At 35.1% G+C, this 26,409-nt stretch overlaps 1 protein-coding gene across 1 annotated transcript in view; it reads left to right on the forward strand.

Moving 5' to 3' along the window:
• Positions 1-5,762: 5,762 nt before the first annotated feature.
• SPEF2 (sperm flagellar 2) overlaps positions 5,763-26,409 on the forward strand; it is a 169,024-nt gene continuing 148,377 nt past the window's right edge. The window contains 3 exon segments of the mRNA XM_081309625.1: positions 5,763-5,882; positions 15,346-15,448; positions 23,811-24,063. Of these exon segments, the coding sequence (XP_081165751.1) occupies positions 5,825-5,882; positions 15,346-15,448; positions 23,811-24,063 (414 nt within the window). The 5' untranslated portion in view covers positions 5,763-5,824.

Raw genomic sequence — 26,409 nt, forward strand, 5'->3', positions numbered from 1 at the left:
AAAAAAAAACAAAGTGAGTGTTGTATGGAGCAAGGGCTGAGCCAATGATCTTAAGGCTCCTTTGAGCTGGTAACCAATCATTCCATGGTTTCCTGTGACGTGGGCTTGATCATGACTGTGAATGCTACATAATAAGCCAAGATAAGACTGGGGGTTAGCTCAGTGATAGAGTGCTTGCCTAGCATGCGTGAGGCCCTGGGTTGAATCCCTAGCACCTAAAGTAAATATAAAAGTAAACAGAGAAAGAAAGAAAGAAAGAAAGAAAGAAGGAAAGAAAGAAAGAAAGAAAGAAAGAAAGAAAGAAAGAAAGAAAGAAAGAAAGGAAGGAAGGAAGGAAGGAAGGAGGGAGGGAGGGAGGGAGGAGAAAGAAAAGAAAAGAAAAGAAAAGAAAAGAAAAGAAAGAAAGAAAGAAAGAAAGAAAGAAAGAAAGAAAGAAAGGAAGGAAGGAAGGAAGGAAGGAAGGAGGGAGGGAGGAGAAAGAAAAGAAAAGAAAAGAAAGAAAGAAAGAAAGAAAGAAAGAAAGAAAGAAAGAAAGAAAGAAAGAAAGAAAGAAAGAAAGAACCTCTGATCTTGAGATATTGTCCATTTTTCTGAGGAAAATTTTCATGTACTGGAAAAGTTTATTAAACAGTTTATTATAGTTCTGAATTAAGTGTATGGTTTACTATGCATTGCTTTACTATACATTCACACTGAAACATGAGTGAGGATTGAGTAATGAGGGAAGCCCTAGTCAGCATTGTTTACCGAGATATTTAGAAAGGATCTGAGACGGCTAGCAAATGTTTACTGAGAACCATCTAGGTGTACCTGCCCAGAACACTAAATCACAGATCTGATCATTTTAATTCAAGAACAATATATTATTAAAAAAATTATAGGCATGTACTCTGTTATCTAGTTCATCTTGAATGAGCTTTGGTAGTTTGTAGCTTTCAAGAAATTTCATCTGTATTGCTAACTTTATTGTTATAAAATTTCAAAATGTTTCATTGTCTTTTTTTGTGTGTGTGGTGCTGGGGATTGACCCCAGGGCCTTGTGAATGCTAGGCAGTCCCCCTCATTGTCTTTTAATATTTGTAGTATCTATAATTATGTCTCCTGTTCTTATCAATAACTTTTTTTTCATTGATAAATCTGAATAGGATTTTAGATTTTCAAAAGAATTATCCTTTGATTTTTACAATTTTCTCTATTGGAATTCTATTATAAATTTCCATGAGTTCTACTTTTATCCCCTTTAATCTACTTTGAGTTTGATTCTTATTTTAAGTTTCTTAAAATGAAAGTGCAGATCATTGATTTCATATCTCTATTGTTTTCTCATATGAAAAACTTTAGTAGATTTCCTTTCAAGCATCACTTTCAGTGATTTCTGAAAAAAAATTTTATCTATTGAGTTTCATTATCATTCAATAAAGTATTTCCTAATTTTGCTAGTGACTTTATTTTGGTTTTTGGATTATTTAGAAGTATTTTGCTTAATGTTTAAATATTTTGAAATTTTCCAGATATAGTCCTATTTTTATTTTAACTCCATTGTGGTGAGAGAACATGCTTGCATAATTTCAATTACTTTAAATTTATTGAAACTCATCTTGTAAGCTAAAACATTTTTCTTAGTGAATGTTCCATATATGTTTGAGAAGAATGTATATTGCTATATAAATATATATAAAATTTATGCTAATTTGGTTGACAGGATGGGTATTTTTAAGTTTTTTATGTTAGTAATGAAGGTTCTGTCTTCATTATCAATTACTGAGAGTGAAGTGTGAAAATTTCCAGCTATAACTTTATATTGATGTATGTGTGTGTGTGTGTGTGTGTGTGTGTGTGTGTGTGGTCCTGGGTACTGAACCCAGGGCCTTGTGCATGCAAGGCAAGAACTCCACCACCTGAGCTATATCCCCAGCCCAATAATTTTATATAGTTTTAATGCTAATTGCAATTATAGAATTAATTAATTGGATAATGAGCTTTGGCTTACTCGAGTTTTGTTTCTTTTCTTTCTTTCTTTCTTCTTTTTTTTTTTTTGGCTTTGTTAATCCTTACACTATGGCTAAAGTTGCTCTACAATGAAACAATACCAAAAAACTTCTTTCTGGGTTTTTTACCTAAATACTGAGAGTTCATTGATTTTTTTCCCATCTGCTTGGAACTCCAGTAACTCTTAGCAATGTGGGACCTTCAGAACCTCTCATTATATTCACAGTTGTCATGAACAGCTTTATATTTGGCCAAAGACTAATGGAAACGTGAAGCTTATTTCTAGAACTCCTTTCCTATGTAGCTTCTTCTTCTCCATTATCCTATCTCCATTATTCTATCCAGAACTTCGATCCGCCTCATTTTACAATCTTAATTTCCTCCACACAAGACCTTTGTTCTTTCTGGTGTTCATTTCTTTGAGAAAGCTGAGATGAGTGTGCACTACCCATCCAGTACCTGAAAAGATGCTTTTTTTTTTTTTACAGCTTTACAGTTGATAGTTAGGGAATAAAAAGTGTGATACACCTCTTCCATCAGGCCATAACTGGAAGCAAGCTGTAGGAAGAAGCAGTTCCCATGTCCTTTTGTGATTGTCATTCTCCTAAGTACAAAGGAATTGGATCCAGCCTATGACACCAAAGAATAATAAACATACAACATAATACATAGATGGTGAAATGAGAGGTGCATGTTAAAAGTCCTGTTGGCTGCACTCATTCATGTGACAGCACTTCTTGAATGACCCTTTTGGCAAGCACAGCTCCAAATTTTGGGTACGTGGAAATTAAAAACACACATTCGCATATCTCAGATTTTACTGGGACACCTCAGCCAACTGAAGTTGAGAGGAAAGGGGGCTTTCAATGATAATTTCCGGAAAGAATTTCAATTTGAACCAGCTTTGGTCTAACTGGACAGAAAGAAGAAAGCCAGGAATTAGGATGATCCATTGTCATTTTTTATGAATATGCAGAATTATAAAGGTTTACCAAATAGAAAATAATAGAATTATGGAATAACTGAAAGGCCTGCCTATAATCTTAATAGGAAATGAGGGAAAATTACAGATTTCTAAGGCAGGAGAAACAGCAAGATGAAATTTAAAAATAGTCTCACAATTATTCGGAAATATAGAATGAATTGCTGTATACATATAGGATATCAAAATAATAATAAAGAAATATCAAGAGTAAAAGTACAGAGAACAGTGATTCTCAGGATTTCTTAACTCATCCAAACATTGATTCTCTGGAAAGTGTTTTTTAGTGATAAAGTACAAAGGAGTCGATTGTGACACTTGGCACAAACAGAGATTCAGTTTTCTCAGAAGTATAATCTGTGAGAGAGATAAGATGGGCACTCTATCTGCACAAGTTTGGTATTGGTATAAAAATAATTTGATTGGAGTCATCAAAGCTGAGAGGATTTACTGTTATACTTAATTTCTTTGTTAGGGCAGGAACATAATTTAGGGCTCAGACATAAATTTAGGGCTCAAAATTTAACAGATAAAATTTAAATTTAGCTTAAACTTAATAGACTTAAGACTAATTTAGATCCTATGACTATTCAGCATGAGGAAATAAGAAATTAGAAAAAGAATTCTGATAAATTTTGGCTTATCTTCTTCAATTATAGAACATGTGATTCAATTTTTCTCATATGAAATCAAATTTTGAATTTGTCTTTTAACTTGATTTTATTTCAAACCCAATTACTTTCTAAGACTGGAAATTTAAATGTTTACCTGAAAAAGATGCAATCCATATATAAGACAAACCACACAGACATTGAAAATAAGACCCCAAAGTATCTATCTGCTTCAGGGTAAAAACGACGAAGAATTTTGAAATGGAATTTAAATTTCACAATATTGTTTGCCATAGAAACAAGAGCTGAAGTTATCTCCTCTTCTTGGAGCTCAAATCAACACTCATTTGAAAGAGTTGAGAAATACATTATGAAGATTGCAAAACTGAGTTTCTGGCCAAGCTGTGGGCAATTAGAAAGAGTTAGGGGTCTGGAATGAGAGCTAAAGGGAAAGCACTTATTTTGAGCTTTCAGATTGGGATTGGAAGAATGGAGGAGGGGGAGGAGGAGGCTCAGTGAAGGTGGTGGCTGATAAACCAGACCCTGAAGAACAGACAGGATTGACTTCAGGAAAGAAACTTCTCTTTTTGCAGGAGGAGGATGGAAGACCAATGTTGAGGTAGAAAAGTTGGGACTTGGGAAAGAAATATGAACAAGATTGGTGTATGGTTAGGATTGGACTGAGGATAGATCATAAATAACTTTCAATAAGGTCTTCATCCTCCAGGACAGTGGCTTTGGAATTTTATTGACTATGACTCATGATAAGAAATAATTTCCCCCATATAGGCATATATATATATATATATATATATATATATATATATATATATACATATATACATATATACACATACACACAAGTATGTACAATTGCCCAAATAAAGCAAAGATGCTCTTCCTTCCCTCAAATATTTATTCCTTCCATATATTTAGCCTTATTACATGCAATGTCCTCTGATACTTTTTATTCAAGTTTATCTGGTACTATTTCACTTAAAGATTCTTCAGTGATCCACCAAAGGGATTCCATTTTCTGCATGAAATGCTCTAGTGCAATTCACGAAAGTGAGTATAGGAATAGAATAGGGTTTTAAGGATATCAATTGTACGTGTTGCACAGGATAGACCAGAGAAGAAAAAGCAAGGAAACCCAGACTAATCATTATTGTGGTCAGGAGGACAAATATTCTTTTGTATCAATCAATGGTAAGTAAGCAAGGTCATTGTAAAACATGCTGAGGAGAGATAATAGAATGATCTAAAGTGATGAGAAATAGAAATGAAGAAATGAATGTAAGGCAGGTGAAGGACCAATTAAGAATGTTTTAAAAAATCTATGCCTATGAATATCTATTTATGAAGAAATATTGCATTATTCTTAAATCAAATCAGCTATATGAAATAATTGCCTCAAAAGCTTTGAAATACTATAATCAATTCTAAGCTACTAAAAATTCAGCCAACTAGTAATAAAATGCAAAAATTCACATAGCCTTAGGAAAAAGAAAGAAACATATGCTGACTTCTACAATGTGCCAGGCATTAATATGTGTATTTTTCATTTAATCCTCACAACTTTATGAAACAAATATTAACCTTCTTATTCTACAGATAAGAAAACAGGTTCAAGAGGTTAAGTAGTTTGTTTATTTCTTATTTTCCCCCCCAAATGAAAGAGCTAGTCAGCTCAAAAAGACGTCAGGACCCAGTCATATCTAGTTACAAGCTTGGACATAATTGATAGTGAAAAAATTTCAATTATGAAAAAGTCTCCAATAATTTTTTAAAGAATTAGGTTTTTGTTTTTGTTTTTTCCCCAACAAATTGTATTTCAGTACACAGCACCACTCTTCAATCAGTTTGTGATCTCAGAATAACTCTTTGCAGTCCACACTTGATTTTTTTTTACAGAAGAGAAAGATACATAATTCAAATGTCAGGTAACACTTTTAAAAAGAAACCTTTTATTTCGTTTTATAATTGCTAGCTAACCCTTAGCAGCCTGCTGCTATTTGCGTGCGCATGCTCAGGTCTTACCCGCCAGCAGGGGGCGGGCCACGATTTCTGTCTCCTGCTGTTGTGCTCTGCGCCCTCTCTTCTTTGAACTTGTCACCTGGCTCTACCCTGGAGACGCTTCCTTAGCAACAGGTTGCCCTGAGCAACAGGAGGACGCAAGCCAGAGAGTCCGGTTCCTGGAGAGTTTCTAGCACCTGCTTGAGGTCCAAAGCGCGGGCGAGCCATGTCTGAGATCCTCTGTCAGTGGCTCAACCAAGATTTGAAGTTGTCCCGGACCGTGAGTGAGTGCCCATGGGCGAGGGCGAGCGGGCGCCGAGGGAGACTAGCTAGTGGAAGGTGGCGGGCGGGGCTCCAGCTGAGCAGGTGGGCACCTGCACCCTCGCAGCGCTCCGCCCCCTCCGCACCATCCCAACCCTGTCCCCAGCTGCCCCACAGCACACCCCAGCTGGCCTTTTTACATACCCCACTCTGCTACTCATGAGTTTCCTATCAGCACGGTGGGCCCAGCACCGCAGTTTCTGACCTACTGTGTGTTTCTAAGCAATCAGAGGTAGTTTAGGGAAGGCTCCTATGCTGGTCTCAGCAGTCTAACCCTGACATTGCCTCCTTCACAACATCAGAAGCATGGTGTGCAGACAGGCCAATGGAAAAGGAAATTCCGTGGATAAGTTAAAATGCCTTCTCTGAGTGTGTTTTCTCTATGTATAAATGGATCCAATTGGATTTTGCATATTTAACCTCTCATCAGGGGAAAGTGTATGTGCAATGGGTTAATGTGGAATAGTTAACATTTATCACTTTTGGAAATTTTAAGCTGTAAAATTACAAACTTAGCTATTTCTGGCTACTATTTGATCTTCCCTAATTTACCAGCCTGATTTTATTCTAAACATGAAGTTACTAAAAAACAAACAAAACAAACTCTTAACCTCAAACAAACTCCTAACCTCAGAGGCAGTTATACACATCCCCAAACTCAGTAACAGTCAAATAATTCCAATACAGTATTACACGTCTCATCCTCTTTATTGTTTATTTAGTGGGAATTCATTTTAAGGTGGTATGTTTTTTTTTCCTTGGCAAGAAGGTTTTCAGTGCAATCACCTTCATTTTGTTTTCCCAGACGAACTCTTGCATCATTGTCAATTTGCTACCAGTGGGTTGTGATACATGCTCAACCTTAGGTCACCTGTAGATTCTAATCTATGTAACCAAAGCTAATAATCTTTAGTGAGTTAGATTTAAACAGACCATTTTCCTAGAAAACAATGCTTAGATGTATACATTAATGAAATATTTTGGAAAACAAAAAGTTGATCAGTACAAAATTACACCTGGAATTCAAAAATTCAATTTATAATGAAAAATAAGCAAGTGAAGTGTTACTGAAAGATTTGCTGAACAATTATTTAAGAGTCATCAGTTATGTTCAAGAATAAACACTGCCTTCTTAAAATTCCTGTGAACTCACCATAAAAGAAAACGAGCATGAGAATATCATAACTGAATATTCTCGAACCATAAATAGATACCTTCAAATTCCATGTACTATACAAGTCAGAGTCTTTGTAAGGATGGGTATACAAAACAGTCTATATTAACTTGGATTCTGGATATGGATATATTTTAAATTGTAAATACTCTTTTCACGCATATTTTAAATGATTCTGTCATTTTAGACATATTATCAATAGTATCAAAGGAGCAATAAAGAGAAAATTGGTTTCAAAAAAATTAAGTATTGCTAAGTCTTGCTATTATAGTATCCAAAGTAAGAATAATAATCTTTTGGTCCCACATTTTACACTCAGTGAAAAATAATAACTATTGTATATTTGAGGGGGTCTCAAGTGAAACTGTAAATTAAAAACATCTACCAGACTTCCTAGTATCTGTTAGATGTTCAATAAACATTATTTCAACTTTTTACAGGCAATATATATAGTGCCTCATATAGCACTTGTTACATAATGGGCACTTAATAATTGTTTATTAAATGAGAGTACATGAGAGGAAAAAATACCATATTATTTAGATTTCTTCATCTTGATGTCACCTTGGATTCTTGAATGTTGAACTTTGTGATTTCAGAAGTTCTATTTTGTTACTTTAAGCAAATTCTAAGAAATTTTCTTATACTAAGTGAAATTACATTTTTCATATTTCTTTCAGTAACATTCCTTATGCTAATTTTTACTATAAAATGAATTATTGAATTCCAGATGTATTTTTTCATTAAGTGACATTTTTGTATTCTAAGGTATTTCATTATCATATAAATCTAAGCATTATTTTCTAGTCATGTCACCAATTTCTAATGGAAAGAAGAACAGCAGTATAACTTATTCTGGCAAATGATATGAACATGATACATGAACTTGGTGCCCTGGGGCACTCAGGAGAAGATTGAATTTATAAATCAGATTGCTTATTTACAATCAGAAATTAGACATTATCAAAATGACTCTAAAATCAAGCTAATATTTGATTTGTTTCACACTTTTTCTGACCTAGACATATTTTTTATGATTCATGAAATGTGCATTCCTTTTATTTTTTTTTAAAAAATTATTGGTTCCTTTTAGTTATATATAATATTAGGATTCATTTTGACATGATTATAAAATCATGGAATATAATTTGCTCTAACTTAAACCCCAGTATTTCTCCTTTCTCTCCTCTCTTCCATTCCATGTTCCCTTCTATACTGATCTTTCTAATTACTTATGATTTTTTAAATTTAGTACCACCCAAAGGTGAGATTCACTGTGGTATATTCACATATGTAAATAGGAATGGTAGGTCAGTTCGCTCTACCTGTCTTCCCTTTCCCCATCCTTCCTCCTGCCCACTCAATTCCCTTCCTCTATTCCACTGGTCTTAGTGAGGTGTTGAAATCAGGAGGGCTCAGCCCTTGTGAAGAGTTAAGGCCATCAGGGCAGGAGTGGGTTAATTATTGCTAGAGTAACTCCTTATGCATGGATCAGTTTGTCCCCCTTCCTCTCTGTATCAAGCACTCACTTGCTCTTCTGCCTTCTGTTATGTCATTGTAGAGCAAGAAGGCCCTTGGCAGATGTCAATACCTCGACACTCTTTAGTCTCTAGATACCTTAAACTTTTTAGTCTCTAGAACTATGAAGAAAAAATATTTTTAGTAAATTATCCAGTCTGTGTGTTTTGTTCCAGCAACAGACAATAGACTGAGACAGACATCATTAATTTTTCTTTGTCAGGTGTAAAAATGGAAGAGAGATATTTAGAACTTTGTTTAAGGCTGTGCAGCTGGGAAGCTAGGTTTGCTACCTTTTGGTCCATTTCTCTTTTAACCAAGTGTCATTTAACCATATATTTTCTTTTTCTTAAGCTCTTAGGGTCATTAGAAAATATGTTGCTTCTGATCAAAAGCAACAGACTTTGATATTTCCTAGCTAGCTTAGCAGCATTTTTTTTAAAAATAAATAAAACTTGACTTATGTTCACTAGAAATTAATAGAGTAGGTATCATAGAAGAAGGCTATCACATAAGTCAAAACAAAGCTTTAAGATACAAAGTTCCAAGAAAAGTGTGACACCCAGAATTTTCACAACTGAAAGAGTTATGACATCGAAATTGAGATTTAGTTTCAGATAGTAAATCTTGAGAATATGGTAATAGCTTCAAAGGAGAAAACTGTAAAGGTTAACCATCCTGTTTTTATGTTGAAGGAAAAATTGTCAATGTACCCCAGGACAAGACCTCAGGACACACCTGTAGCTGAATGTTGCAATACAAGAACACATACCATAGAGCCCGCAGGGCGACTCAGTAAGGGTGTTGTTTCTGAGAAGGGTTCCAGGGTTCTGTTAGATCAGGACGCAAGAAAAGACCACTGACTCCAATTAAAATCAAATTAAAGCAAGCTTATTATTTCGACCGGCCGGGCTGCCTCTCCCCACAAAAAATGAGGGAACAAGACAGCCCTGCAGCTTTCTTGCAGCCCAGCTTTATAGCCCAGAAAGTTACACAAAGGGGGGTTACAGATAACAAAAATCTGAGGAGCATAACACAAATGTTAGTTTACATTTTTGCTGGCCCCGACATCAGAATTTATGAAGGTCATTAGAGCCTCAGAGAAGGTAGTTATCTGGCTAGGGAAGGCCAAGATTTGTGAGGCGTCACTAAAGTTTCAGAGAGGGCTGCTATCTGGTCAGGGAAAGCCAGGCATGGGTGAGTTCAAGGCACGGGAAGGCATTCTAAGCAGGTTCAGAATTTGCAGTAATTTATAGTAAAGCCGAAATTAGCTTTGCATGGCTTTGTGGCGAGATGGCTCCCAATTTTAAGAGAAAATCAGATTGGTCTATCAGTTCTTTACTCTGAATTAGATCCTTCCAAGAAAACAGGCAATTTTATGACTGGGTATCTTAATAAATCTTATCTAGAAAGGGGAGAATAAAGTAAGACAGAATCCTGATTAGTAAAGAAGCAACCATCACTTATACTAACCTGAATACCGGGATATTTGGTCACTTTGTGTTTTGGAGAATATTCTTGGTTTTGTCTGATATCAGACATAATAAAAGAAGGATCTTGTTTTCATCTAGTCCTTCAGAATCACAGAGCAGCCTTGCCTGATGTTTGTGCAAGTGCCTGCCCAGCCAAGTCCTATGAGCACCCAGGCTTGACAAGGCCAGGTTGGTCCCTGCCACCAGCAATTGCTTCTCTTTCAAATGAATGTAACTTTGCCTGGTGATTGAACTGTTTTTATTATGCAGACTAGGTGTTTACTCTTTCCATAAAGGGCCAAAGGCCACTGAGTATACATTGATGTAGATCTATATATAGTTCCTTATCTACAATTCCAAAATCCAGAAGTCTCTGAAAATTCAAAATTTGTCTTGATTCATTTGGCACTAAAACCTTAGCAGAAAAACTGTGAGGTTGGTTAGTCTTTACTTATCCCATTGAATGTGAATTTAAATATTTTGTTGTAGAAATCAACTGATTACAGGTGCTTGCCCAAACTGGAAGAGGGTGTCATATCCTTCCTTGCCATAAGAGCGGGCCTGCATCTGAAGACAATGTCAAATATTCCTGAATATTGGAATACTGTTTAAACAAGTATGTTTGTACTATAGTCATTGATGGTCTATTATTGACTTTACAAATTGTATAATTAATATGACCTGCTTTCATGAATTGGAAGATGGTAATAATAATAAAAATTGTCACTGAGCACTTAAATATGGACCTGGCATTGTGCTGAGCAATTTATACACAATCTCTCATTTACTTCGCAAAACAACTCATGAGGTGAAACCCATCACTGTCCCTCTTTTACAAAGAGGAAGGATGATTATATAATCAAGATCAAGTGGCTTTTAAGTTAGCAAGGAGACAAGCAAATTCTTTTCTCTGGAGCCTACATGTTCCTCATTACCATGTGGAACATGGATGACTGTAAGTGCTTTTCTTGAGATGGCTTGGTACCATGTTAACGGAGAAGCACATAGACCAATTCACCTGCTGCTCCAGCCTAATGTAGACCTGACAGAGAGGCATACATCAAAGATTTTAGCAAAAAGAAACTTCAGTGATAGGGACCACATGGCTTGGGAGACCAGAAACAAGGTTGAATTATTGCTAAATGACTTTAAAACCAAATAAAAAATCACTTTGGGCTCAGGATGAAGATTGTCAGTGGGCGTCTATGGTTTATTTATTTCTTATATTTAGTCATTGTTCATTATCCATGAGTCAACCTGACACTTCTTACCCATAGGAAATTCCACTTATTCATACAAATTAATTTATGGAATTAGCTCCCATGAAATTAGTCATGCTATTCTGTGAACTTTATTTGGAAGAAAAACATGATATATCAAAGGAGGAAAATTAGCTTTCATTTTTTTCTTATGATTTCGCTCTCCCCGACAACTTCCTTATTCTCTCCCTCTTCATTTGGCTTCTTATCTCTTTCCATTCTCTTATGTTAATCTGTACATTCTTAGCTTGTATGCTTCTTATTCATCTTTTTCTTTCCTTATCAAATGTCTTGCATGCATTCTTTCTTGTTTCTCCTTTTTATTTTTTTACCACATGTCATCATTTGCTATATTCTTCTTTTATTGTACTCAGTTTTGCTAATGTAGCATATAATAAATCTGAAATGTCTTATGTGTAAAAAACTACAGATGGATATTTTTTATATTTGTTTATTTGTTTTAAACCTACCCAGACAAGAAAATGTGTTTACTGTCCTTTTTTGATCTTTATACCATAAGCACCTCTATTTTATCCATATCAGAATTGCCTTATTAATATGCTATGCCATTTCAAAGGAAATGGATTATGATTTTATTTTTCAAGTGACCTTTTTGTAGCAAATAGCTTACTACAGACCATTTGTCTGCTACATCGAGGGTGACAGAATAGGATTTGGCTATCCCCTAGTTATTCATGGGCTAGACTTCCAGTGTTCAATCAACATGAGCATCAGGCATAGTGCAAGCCCCAGAGAGATGTGGAAAGGAGATTACCTGAAGATGAAGTAGCAACAGCTCCTAAAAAGAAAGCAATAAGCCAAAAACTAGACCAAAGCCTGATGGCTTAGAACCAGAAAGAAAGATATATCCATGGTTTAATGACAGCATTTGGCCAATCACACTTCAGAAAACTAAGAGAGTATGGAAGGGCTAGGGAGCAGAGAGGCAGAGAAGACTGGAAGAAGGGAGCAACCAACAGAAGGGGCAGAAGGCACAAAGCAGGCCAGATGGCACGTGGGGGACAGGGTGGCAGCCAGGCCAGGGAACAACCTTGGCAGCTTGCAGTGAGGGTCCACACTGGACAAAGAAACCAGCAGTGATACAGAGGAGGTGATGTCTCATTTCTGCCTTTTGCATGATGTATAAAGAGACATTTGGATTTCAGTTGCTTCAAACTACTAAGGTCTGATACCCAAAGGCATTCACCAAGTAACAGATGGCATTTAGTTTAAGATCTAGCCAATCCTCCTCATTTTAGTAACATCACAAGGCACTATGGTATTCAGGTGGTACCATGTTCAAGTAGGGACAGTTCAGTGCCTTGATTATGAAATACAACTCCAAGGGTATCCAACCCGTACACCAGAGCTAGTGTTTGCCATGAATTAAAAATTCTTTTTTAGAAGGTACCTGTTCTCTAAGTGTATTTTCTCCTGAGTAACACTGGAAACTCAGATAAAGACACTGTTTTGCAAAGACTCATATGACTGATAAAAAAGAGAGCACCAGACCATCAACAGTGAAAGAATGCACCCTGATTTTAGAGGAAGATCATTTTCTGACCTGAGACTTCTTCTGTGAACTATGTAAGTTTAGGTGATTTGAATAGTTTATTTTCCTGGAACTTATAAAATTTTTATTTCTTTTCTTATTAAAGAGACTCATATACCAAATCAGTTTTTGAAAATTTCCTACCCTTTATTTTCAATTATAAATTGAAAATTACATAACCATAATCAATAGATTTGAATGCTGTTTAGTTCAGAAGCTTACCTTGAAGACATAGAATCAAAGGAAATAATTTGCATCTCTTTAAACTACGTTTAGTATTGTATTGATTCAACTTAAGAATTGGAACATTATTCAAAGTATAAAGTACTTTGAGAACAAATACTAACAAAGTCTTGAATATAGTCTTCTACTGCTATTGACATGGAGTCTTCTGAGTGAGGTGTCTGGGCAGGGGCCTTCCCCAGGCAAGTCACCTTACCTCCTGCAAATCAGGAAACACTAATATTCTGCATATTCAATAAGCCTACTTGTTATTAGTCCAATAGACAAAATAGAAGGACCTATACAACTGAGTCTGTGATACTACAGAGACAGACAGTGGTGGTTTTTGTTTGTTTGTTTTGTTTGTGTGTGTGTGTGTGTGTGTGTGTGTGTGTGTGTGTGATGCTGGGGGATTCACTGCTGCTGTCTAAACGATGGCAACATGTTGAAGATTTGTGGAGGATATAAAAATCATGTGAGAAATTATTTGGCTTATAAAAGTATTCTTTATTTTGTCTATCAATTTTGTGTATTGCCCTTAAATATCATAACTATCCTTCACTTCATAAAAAAATACAAGTGACCCAAAACTAAGGACATTGTTAAAGAAAGAAAATTCTATTAAATACTTAAATTTCTCCTGAACTTATTATATGCCTACTATGTGATAGGTATTATACTCAACAATTCTCATATATTATCTGCAATCTTCAAAATGGCTCTCCATGCAGGGTGTGGTGGCAATGGCTGTAATCCCAGTAACTGGGGAGGCTGACACAGGAGAATCACAAGTTCTGTAACTTAGAGAGATTCTAAGCAACTTAGCAAGACCCTGTCTCAAAGTCATCATCATCATCATCATTGGGGTTTGCTACAGATCAGTGGTAAAGCACCCCTGAGTTAAATCCCCAGAAAAATAAAGAGAAAGAAAGAAACAAAGGAAGGAAAGAAGGAAGGAAGAAAGGAAAGGAAAAAAAATGGCTGTCCATTGTCCATGATAAAATACTACTAGGATGAACAAAAACGATGAAATCCTATCATTCAAGACAATGTTAGTAGAAGTGGAGATAATTTTATTATGTGAAATAAGCCAGGCACAGAAATACAAGTACTACTGCTCTCACTCGTATGTGGAATCTAAGAAAGTTGATCCGGAAGAAATTAAGAATAGAATGGCAGCAACCAGAGTCTGGGGAGGGTGGGGAGCAGAGAAAGGTGGGGAAATTGGGCAGTGAGTACTAAGCTGCATTAGATAGGCCAACAAGTGCTGGTGTGCTGTGGCACAGAAGGAGAACTGCAGATAACAGTAATGGACTGTGTGTTTCAAAAAGCTTAAAAAAAAGAGGATTTTGAAAGTTTTTACCATAAAGAAATGATATGAGGACATAGCTATGTATAACCCGATTTAAATATTATACAGTGTAGAGTATATTCATGTATCAGAACATCACAAGTTACCCCACCAATAAGAAGTACAATTTTTGTTTATACCTATTAGTTAAAAATAAACTTAATTAATAATTCAAGTAACTCTCCAAGATAAGACACAGTTATAGTTATGTCTGTTCTAGAGACAAAGAGACAGAAACACAGGAAGGTTAAAATGCTTGCCCAAGATCGCATAGCAAGTAAGGGGCAGAGAGCCAAGATCCCAATAGAGATGTTTGTGACTCCAAATATATTTTTCCTCTGGTATAGTGCCATTGTTGAATAGGACAAGAACTGGACCTCTGTGACCCTTCTGAACCACAAAGCAAAAGCTTGATTATATTTAATAGGATTTTTATAAAAAGATGCATATTATTTCAGTAAACTTTCCATTGTTTTAAGGTTAAAAACAAATTGTTATTTTTAGAAGATGAATTGCACTTCAGTTAGCCAGAATATACTATCATCATAGGTTATATGAATAACTAAAATAGAGTTCTTTTATAAAATATATTCAATGTTTATAATTAGATCTAAGGTTACTTATAATTTGAGGGGTTATGCTTGGTTTAATTTTAATCAGAAATGTTCTTCTCTCAAAATTTTGTAGATCATCAATTATTGATTTATATTTGGGCATTTTAATGTCTACTGTTACACTTTTACTTTGACTATTAAAAGTTGTTTCTAGAAATATAGTTGTGGCATAAGTTCAAATTAAATTATGTGGGTTTTAACTCTACATTTAAATTATAGTGTGGCTTGATTTTTACTTTTCTATGTCAATGATTTAAAATTCAGGTCCCAAGGCATTTGCAAAGGCATTTTCCAGTGGCTACCTAATTGGAGAAGTTCTACACAAGTTTGAGCTTCAGGATGATTTTTCAGAGTTTTCAGAAAGCAGGTCAGTAAGATAATTTTTTACTTAAAAAAAAGTCAATTCCTTTGGCATTTGGAATATTCAAAATAAATTTTAAAGAATCAATCATAAAATTTCTTCCAAACCTAAACCAGCCAAGCAGATCATTAGCATGGGAATGGTTGCCACCTGACATGTACTTTCTTTCTGTCCTGTCAGTACAAGGGAAAATTCAATGGTGCAGCAAGACCTCATGTCCCATAGCACTTATTTTTATGTCTTCCATTTTTTCTGAGTCTTAAGCTCAATTGCTTTTCTTTTGTTAATTGATTCTTTCTTATTTTAAGAGAAGAAAAGGAGCAGCATATGGTGTCCTGGGTGGTCAATTAGTATTATTCTTTGTTTTAAAAATATAAAGCATAACTTAACTCATAATAAAAACCCATATTTTTGTTTTAGCAGCTTTATTGAAATATATTTCTTATACCACAATTCACCATTTTGAAGTTTACAATTAATTAATGGATTTTAGAATATTCACATACTTAGAATATTTGCAACCATTATCACTGACCACTGAGCCCCTGATGCCCACTAATCTATCTCTGTCTCTACGGATTTGCCTATTTCATATAATGAAATATGACATTTTGTGTGACTTCTTCCACTTATAATAATGTTTTCTTTTTTTTTAAAGAGAGAGTGAGAGAGGAGAGAGAGTGAGAGAGAGAATTTTTAATATTTATTTTTTAGTTCTCGGCAGACACAACAACTTTGTTGGTATTTGGTGCTGAGGATCGAACCCGGGCCGCACGCATGCCAGGCGAGCGCGCTACCGCTTGAGCCACATCCCCAGCCCTTATAATAATGTTTTCAAGGTTCATTCATATTGTCTTCTTCATTTCTATTTACTTGTTGAATAATTTCACTTAACTGGATGTGCCATGCCACATTTTGCTTACCCATCTGTCCATGAATGGATATTTGAGTTTCCACTTTTTGATTTTGAACACTGTATTTTTGCAGGAATGTTTTTATTCCTCTTGGGCATATGCCAAGGAGAAGAATTGTTGCACTATATGGTCTATGTTTACACTTTGAAGGACACCTAAACAGCTTTTTAAAGCACCTATACCATTTAAATTCATACTAGCAGTATATGAGGGTATCAGTTTCTCCACATCCTCATCAAAGCTTGCTAATTTCTATAGTTTTCATTACAACCCTCTGGGTGGGGGTGAAGTAGCATCTTGTTATGATTTTGATTTGCATTTCTCTAATGACAAATGATGTTGAACAGTTTTTCATTTGCATATTAGTTATTTACATAGACTCACTGATGTAATATTTGATGAGATCTTTCACAGATTTTTAAAATTAGGTTGTTTTTTGCTGTCACTGTTTTAGCTGAATTATAAGTATTATTTACATATAAAGTTGTTTGTCAAATAAAAAAGCTGTAAATATTTTTCCACAATGCAGATTAAATGTTTACTTTCTTAATGGTGTCCTTGAGGCACAGTCATTTTGATGAATTCCAACTTACCTTTTTTTTTTTTTTTTGGTCACTTGTGGGTTTTGTGTCTCTTTATAAATTAAGTTCTTTTCATTTATGTAAGATCTGGACAATGTTTTTCTTTCGTGATTTTAGTAATTTGAGTCTTCTCTTTTTTCTTGATTTGCAAATTTTATTAAGAGCCAACTATATATTTTCTACTTGCTATTAAATTTACTCAGCTATAATCATCATTATTTATGCATATCTGCTTCATTTGGGTTTATTTTCTCTTTTTCTAGTTTCTTGATATGGATATTTAGATTTTTTGAGATCTTCCTTTTTAATATGTACATTTGTGGCTCTTTAATCACTGCATTAACTGCAACCCATAATTTTGAAAGACTATTTCATATATTTATTTGTCTCAAAGAATGTTCTACTTTTCCCTGTTATTTCTTCCCATCCATTTTTATTTAGAAGTATGCTTCAGGTTTCTTTTAGTTACTTTTGCCTGACATGTTTTTCCAACCTTTGACTTTCAATAAATTTGTGTCTTTTGATCTAAAGTACATTTTCTTATAAATAGCACATAATTGAATCACATACCCATTATTCTGATACCTACTTTGTAATTATAGCTATTTAATCATCTTTTTTAATGTAGTTATGGAAGAAGTAGAATTTAAGTTTGCCATTTTGCTATTTGTTTTTGTATGTATTATCATTTTGGCTACTCCATTACTGCCTTCTCTTATGTTGAATAAATATTTTCTAACACAACCTTAATTTGATTATTTATTTCATTATTTTTTGAGGGCTTTTAGTGGTTGACATAGCAGTACAATTAATATTTGAAGTTAAATCAAGTTAGTTCATATAAACACTAATTTAATTTTAATAGTATACAAAAACTTTGGTTCAATGTAGCCTAGTTATCCCTCCATTTCTTTGTGCTTATTGGCATACAAATTACATCAAAGACCAACAACTCAGTTTCATAATTATTGTCTTATATAATTAATTATCTTTCAAATTAAATAGAAGAAAACAGTTATAAACAAAAACACATATAAACTATCTTTTATTTCTCTGTGTAATAACCTCTGCTGATGTTCTTTATTTCTCTTAGGATTCAAGTTACTGTTTATTGTTCTTTCATTTAGCTTTAAGAGTTCCCTTAGTATTTCTTGTATGGCAGGTATGCTGACAACACATTCTCCCAGTTTTCATTTATCCTTTAATTTTAATGTATAGTTTTGCTGAATGTAGAATTCTTGGTTAGCAGTCTTTCCTTTTTAGCACTTTGAACATGGCATGCCCCTCCTGTTTTCTTGCCTCCCAAGTGTATGACAAGAAGTCAGCTGTTCATTTTATTTAGAATCCCTTGTATGTGGGGACTTGTTTTTCTCTTGCTGCTTGATTATTGTGTAAGCATAGATCTCTTTGAGACTAACCTGCTTGGAGTTCATTGAGTTTCTTGAACGTGTAGATACATGTTTTTCATCAAATGTGTAAAGACTTTTGGCCCTAATTTCTCAAAATATTCTTTCTGCTTTTTTATCTCTTCTATTGCCTTTTGGGATTCCCATAATATGTATGGTAGTGTTTGATAATATCCCATAGGTCTTTGAGGCTTTGTTCATTTGTTAAACTTTTTGTGTTAGAATGGTTTTAGATTGATAGAAAAATTGTGAGAGAATTCCCAGATCATTTATATCTAGCTTACACTATTAGCATTTTAGTTTGGTATAGTGCATTCATTACAATCAATACAACCATATAGATACATTTCTATCAAATAAAGTCTGTATAACACTGAAAGTTCCTTCAATTTTACCTAAAGTTTTTTTGTTCCATTATTCCATCTAGTTTACCAAATTATGTTTAATAGACATGTCTGTCTCCTTAGGCTCTGCTTGGTTGTGATACTTTCTCAGATTTTCTTTGGATTTGATGATCTTAATAATTTTGAAGTACACTAGTCAAGATTTTGTAGCTTGTCCCCTACCTGGAATTTGTCTGATGTTTTTCTCATGATAGAGTGAATTTATGTGTTTTGAAGTTCTACTCAATTTTCTTCATTCTTTTCCCTTATTGTTCTTCCCCCAAATAATTTCAGTTGACCTATTAGTTTTCTGTTTCTTTTTCCTACCCAGTGAAATCTGCTGTTCAACTCTTCTCATGAACATAGTATTATTAAATTTCAGAATTTCACTTGATTCTTATTTTTACAATTTCTAGGTTTTATTGATATTCTCTTTTGTTGAGACATTCTTCTCATGCTTTTAACATTTTTTTTGAAAAAAAATGGTTTCCTCTGGGGTTTGAACATATTTATAATAGTCTACTGAAGGTCTTTGTCCTGGGCTTCCTCAGGAAGTTTCTGCTGATTCCCTTTATTCATGTATGGCCTACCTTCTTGTTTCTTTGTGTGCCTCAGTTCTTGAAAACTGGACATTTAAAATAATGTAATATGGCAACTTAGATGATTATACCTCCTTGGGTTTAGCTGTTATTGCTGCTTCTGCTTTTGGTTTGCCTAAAGACCTATAAAGTCAGTATTCCTTGTTTTATACAGTGACTGAATTCACTTCTTGATTAACTTGTCAGTCACCTAATGAACAGGGATGTCTTTAAACATCTTGAGCCAATCGTGGTTCTTTGCTGAGAGACTGTGACTGTGTTGAGGCAGGCTTTCAGTGCTTTGGCAGTTCACAGAACTGCATTAGCCTTTACTTCCTTCTTGCACAATACCTCAAGGGATGTGAGGGACTGGACCTCCTCCTGACACTTTCCATTCAAGTATTCCTTAGTTGTAGTTACCTTCGTGGTAGGTCTCCAAGGAGCCATGTCTATATTGTGATATTCTGGGAAAAAGAATGCCTGATACTTTCATTCTGGAGGTGAGTTATTCTTTTACACCTCCAGATAATGCAAGATTGGTAAGGATTTTATGATACAGGAGAAGCCATAAAGTGCAAATGTACTTTCATGCCAAACAAACCTCTCTGTGAGTATCCTCGCTGATATCTTAGGTTTCAGGGTACTAAGTAACGTTCTAATCTGTACCTTCATCTCACATCACACATCTCTCCTTCAAGAGAAAGGCTTTTAAGTTCCTCACAATTAGCCCCAGCTGCCTCCTCTGCCTGACCTCTCAGCCCTATGTACCTTCTTGTCCTATGTTTGTTGTTCCTCTGGTCTATACATGTGTCATGTTTGTTCTGCCTTTTACCTTTGTTTTCCTTGCACTCCCACTATGAGAAACTCTTATTCATCCTTAGGATCAACTAAAAATTCACACCTTCTTTATCCACCCCAGCAGATCTGTTTTCCTATTTTTCTTTGCTCTTAAACAATTTGGACATTTCTCTCCTTGTCACATTACATCATGAATATTTATATATCTAAGTTCTTTTTGAGTGACTGTCACAAAAAAAATGGCCCCACAAACATTTGACAAATAGCTGAAGGAAGGTTTGCTCTTCAGCTGGATTATAAAGATACTGAAGTTGCAGATTGTGTTTATTTTTGTGTACTTCAAGCATTGTCACTGGCTCATAGATGATCCACAATTCTTTTTACCAAGTGAATAAATAATTTATATAAAAAACTATGCTTGTTAAAAGAAGTTAAAGGACCATACTGAGCAGCCAGATCACTTGTGCAGTATTTTAGAGACACCAGTGGACCCTTCATACCCACATTCTGCATCTGTGGATTGAAGATATTTTTTAAAAAAAAAAAAGAAAAAAAAAAAAAAGAAAGAGAAACTATGATCATCAAAAAAAAAAATTATACAATGTATATATGTGTTGAAATATCACATGAAATCTCACGAGAATGTAGGACTTTTTATATATTATGTATTTGTTAAAAATAAATTTAAAAAACAAAAAAAAAAAAAAAAAAGAAAGAAAATCACACTGGTCCTGAACATGCACAGTCCCTTTTATCCCCTTGTCATTATTCTTTTTTACAGTATAACAACTGTTTACATAGAACTTGTGCGGTCCTGGATATTGCAAGTAATCTAGAGATGATTTAAATTATAGGAGAGAATGTGTCAGGATCATATGCAAATGCTGTGCTATTCTACAGGCAACTAAGGATTTTGACATTGACTGGGAGTCCTTTTAACCAGTGCCCTTTACATACTGTTCTAAATTGGTTCTTGTTGGCAGGGTCACAAAGAGGTTTTGTACAGAATAAGAAATAAGAAACAGGATTCCTATCAGGATTGACAATTGTGAAGATGCAGGTCTTGGTGAACAGGGAAATCTTTGTACAAAGGACACAGATCTCCTTTTTGTGTAGAGCAGTCTTACACTAGGGACAAGGCTTGGCAAGTTGAGAATGGAACGGATCTCATACTCTTGCCCCATGTTCGGATAGGTGTCCTGTGTAACTAACTTCAAATGCAGCAGCCCTGCTTGTTCTTGAAGGACTTCCACTTCCACCAAAAATCACTTCTTTCTTTAATCTGTGAAGCAGTACTTACATATGTTAACAAACAGATATCATCTATTTTCAGTTCTTGGAGCAACTCACTTTTTTCCAGGGTGCATGGTCTTTTCAATAAGGCAAGGATGAGTAAATCCATGACATGACTTTCATAAGAGTGTAACAGGTGTGGAATAGGATCTTTTTCCTGAAAGTCTATTTTTAAGGCAACTCTAGTGCTAGGGCCTATGACATGAGCATCATGTCTAATATTTTTAATTTCCTTCATCTAAAATGAAAACCCTAAGCTATATGCAACTAATAACTTGCAGCTGTTTGTCTGAGAAATAACTAAGAATAGCTTATCTGACTCTAAAAGATTTTGCTGCTTTAGAATATTTTTTTCTTGCAAAAAATGTTCCAAAAGGGCAAATAATGGGCAAATTAGTTAAAAGAAAAAGAAATAAAGAAGAAAGAATCTTTTGGGGAGGACAGCTTCTACTTATCTTGCAAAAAGGTCATATCTTTCACCAGTTGGCAGGAAGGAGAGGAATGGTAGTCCCTTGACAAATAAGGACTGCAAGTAGAAAGCAAGACTTTCCCAGACCAATTCCTTATTCCCTCAGAGGCCATCCTTTACATCATACGCTCTGTCTCCAGAGCAAAAATGTCCCAGGGGTTTCCCTGCACTCAAGAACACTCTTTATCCTGTTATGTAAATCACACATTTGAACAAACATGGACTACCACTAAAATACACAAAAGTTATGTTCCCCAAATTTAGATTGGATGGAAATTTGGAATACTCATAAAAGCTTCCATGGAGAAATATTGTAATGCTTGGATACCTTGCCAGTTCATAAAAGCTATTTTAAAATCTATTTCCAGGTTTATACTGCATTCTGGGAGCCACATAATACAAGTGAGGGAAAGGCAGAGGGTGTTCTTTTTTTGGATGAAGGGCTAAGCTTTGCCAAACTTTGGAAATGGGTAATGTTTACTTATGTATTTTCCCTACTGAACTATGGTGCCCCAACCTTTGCAGCCCACAATTATGACCCAGAACAAAACTCTGACAGATGACTCAGTCCCTACCTTTCTAAATTACATAATGGGTGAGACACCTTGGACTCCTAGGAAGTTTTTTTTTTTTTTAATACTCATTCAAATATATAGCAACACTTTCTGTTCCGAGCTACCATTTTTCATGGGAAATAGGTTGTTTGACTTACATTCAAGTAGACTTGGTATATTTTTTTTCCATTAAAAATTGTTACCCAATTATTATCAGAAATCTGGCCAGTGGCTAAAATTGATTGTTTGTATCCAATTTGATCATCAAGAGAAACATCTGGACATCTGCCACCCCACTGATCTTCAGAGTGGATTGGCAGATCTGGATGACTAGGTGGGTGTGGCCTTCCTGCCTCACCACTGCATGTGTATCCCTCCTGGAGCCACAGTCTGGGAGAAGACAACCTGTGGGGGACAGTTTCCTGCCAGAACCTCCAACAAACTCTTAAGAGGCACAAGAGTTGAAAATGCATGCGATGTATTTTATCCTCTGTCATCAACTTAAAAGCTCATTAACCTAGCTCACTTGAGACCTCTTTTAAAATACTTACCTCAGTTTATTTCTACTTGTTGATTTATCTGTGTTTTTTTTTCCACTGTGAACTTCTGAAGGCCAGTGATCACATCCTATTTATCTGTATAACACTTCAACAAATATTTAAAGTTTTGTTAAATTTAATAAGCAAACCAATCCCTAGCACGTAATGGATACTTTTTTAAAAGGTTGTTAATTGAAAGAGTAGATTACTAAATAAAAGTTTAACGGATTTCTTCTAAAATGTGAGGCTCATGTGATAATAAGTCATTAAAAAATAAATGTAGCTTCTAGTCAGAAAGTCTTTTCAATTTTTAAAGTAGTAATATAAGTTGTATAGTGGAAATACATAATTAATTAGATTGCCTAGCTAATATTACTTAAATATTATTGATATTGCCTAGGAGGATCATTGTTTGAATCAGTATTGAAACAGGACTATTTTTAGACTCTTAACAAAAATATAATTTAAAGAATTAGATATTTAGATTGTAATTTTTTTTCTTCTAAGTTAAAAATAATTTTTAAATTCTAGTTAAATTTTTCTATGTAGAAGAAATCATTTGGTTGTCTGTTTCTGTATTGACTTTCTATAAAAAATTCTACTGTAAATTTAAATTAAAAATTTGTAAAATCTAGGAATTTTAGAAACTCAGGGGAAATAAATGAATGGAATTTCAGGTATACATGGCTAGTAAAAAAAACAGTGTATTTTAATTAATGAGGGATTCTATAGAGAAATGATACATTTAAAAGAATATGTGATAATTCATAATACTGTATCATGACCATACGTCTAGTATTTGTTTTTAACTCAGTGCTGGTATCTAATTATGTAAAATATTTTTAACTTCCAGAATTTCAACTGCCAGGCTTAATAATTTTTCCCGCTTGGAGCCAACACTTCACCTTCTGGGTGTTCAATTTGATCAGAATGTGGCCCACAGCATCATCACAGAAAAGCCTGGGGCAGCAACGAAGCTTTTATATCAATTGTACATTGCTCTTCAGAAAAAGAAGAAAAGTGAACGGATTGCAGTAGAAATGCAATCAATGCAGCCCCTGGGGTGTTTCAGGCTTCAAAACATGAAAAGTGAGGCTTTTCGAGAGGTAGGTACATAAAGAAACCCAATAGTTATGTTGCAATGTAAAACTTGGTCAAGAAAAATGACAGTGACCAGTGACATTATATTCTCAAAGAAGCTGCACTGGGTATATATGTCTCTATGTGTGTTACTGGCCATATTTCAGGTTTATTTATGTTAATATTTTGGACTTATTTATCCACTTTTATATATCCCTCTCTCCTGTCCACATTGCCACTAGTTTATCAAATTCTCTTCCTGTTCCCTTCTTGTGTCTGCTCGTCTCTTCAATTTCTCCCCCTCTTACACCACTCAGATCACCTTTTATCTATTGCAACTGTCTACTAACATATTTCCTGAGCTTCAGACTTTCTGCCAGAGGCTAATCCACTGCTAGATGAATCTCCCCTAAATTCTAGACTCACTGGGTTCTTCCTTGGCTCAGAAATTTTCAATTTTACATATATCCTAACTCTAATTTAATTTAGACTGGCCTTCAAAATAATTCATCAAAGAGCTGTCTCTTTGATGCTATTGTCAAACAATGTTTCTAACTTTATTTCTTCACCATCCTCCACATAAAGTTTTTACTTCTTCTATGCTGATTGACAGAGTATTCTTGAATGACTTGGGTATTCCTGCTCCTCTTACCCAAAGTCACCTTTTCCATCTCTTTTCCCTCTGAACTTCCCTGTCCCATCTCTTCTGTTCAGTTTCCCATTACACAAAGATCCTTCCTTTGAAACTTCCCGGGCACACGTAATTCTCACTCTGTGGGTATTAAGTTCCTGATGCTGTTATTGTTGGCTAACTGTTCATTATCTGCTTATATGACCACAAGGTTTTTAATACCTCAGATTCAAGGAATATACTCTAGAACAGTGTATTGGAAAATTCTCAAATTTTGACATTGGAAAATTCCCTAATTGTGTTTTAATAAATTGATACAACTTTTTAGTTGACAATTCTCTCCAGTTCCTATGCTATTTCCTTATGGTGAGTAAAGTCCATTACCTTTCCAAGCCTCTGGATTAATGGTGAGTGTTGCACTGATGCAAAGCACTAAGTATATGTGGAGATAATTAAATTTTAAAATTTAATTTATGAAGCAAAAATGACATAATAGATATGATGGCTACCTCCATTTTCTATCTTACATTTTAAATGGACATCCTTATACTGCTGCAAAATGAATGCATGGATGAACTAGAAATTAAATGAGGCTTAAACCAAATAATTCAGGATTATATCCTTCCTCCTTTGCTTACTTCAAGCTTGTTCACATTAAGCCACTCCCTGAAAAACACTAACTTCAATTTCCCAACCGTAAAAACAAGGATGATTCTCTCTACCTGCTTTAGCATTCAGCTTTTGTGTAGCTTCAAAAAGATAATATACAATAAACTTAGAGCAGTTGGCACAAGTGTTGGAAGAATTGCTATAGATGAGGACAAACAAGAGCCCATTAAGCTCAATGTTTGTCAGGGTGACTTCCAGAGTGTTTTACTCAGCTTTTTTATCACTGTGGCCAAAGGATCTGTTAAGAACAACACAGAAGAGGAAGTGTATCTGGGGCTCATGGTTTCATAGGTCTCAGTCCCTAGATGGTCAGCTCCATATCTGTGTCTGAAATGAGGCAGGACATCATGGCAAAGGGCATAGCAGAGGACAGCAGCTCAGGACATAGCAACAAGGAAGAAGAGAGAGACCTTTGCTCACTAGGAACAAAATATAAACCCGAAAGGCATGTCTTCAGTGACCTACTTCCTCCAACTACACCTTACCTGCTGTAGTTACTGCCCAATTAATCCGTATCAGTGGACTAATGCTGGGATTAGGTTAAGCCTCTCATAACCCAATCATATCACCTCTGAACTTCCTTGCATTGTCTTACACATAAGCGTTTTTTGGGGGCAACTTATATCTAAACCATAACACAAAGTCAATCATTTGTTCATTAAACAGATATTCATAACAAACACTTACAAGTAAACAACAAGGGAAAGTCCACAACCCTTTTATACTTTACATCTTAAGGACAGAAAAATATTTCCACGGAGAGGTATAGTTTGCAGTCATTTGAGGAAGAAGCTGGAGTTGAGGAGAAGAGAACATGGATTATTCTTTCAAGAAATGTAGAAGTACAGGAAATGGGAAAATAAAAATGGTAGCTCAAGGCAAGTGTGAGATTATATTTAATGGATATAGAAACTGGGCCAACTTGCCCATTGACAAAAGGAGTCAGTGGCCAGAGATGGACACAAGGACCAAATGGAAAGAGGTCCTCTGGGGAAGAAAAGAGGAAGAGGCCATCAGTGGTTTGTGTAGAGGAGAAACGAGCTTAGGCAAGAAGTAGAGCTGTCTCTTTGAT

This window comes from Spermophilus citellus (genome assembly GCF_964194105.1).
Source record: "Spermophilus citellus genome assembly, chromosome: 1".
In the NCBI taxonomy this organism is placed as follows: domain Eukaryota; kingdom Metazoa; phylum Chordata; class Mammalia; order Rodentia; family Sciuridae; genus Spermophilus; species Spermophilus citellus.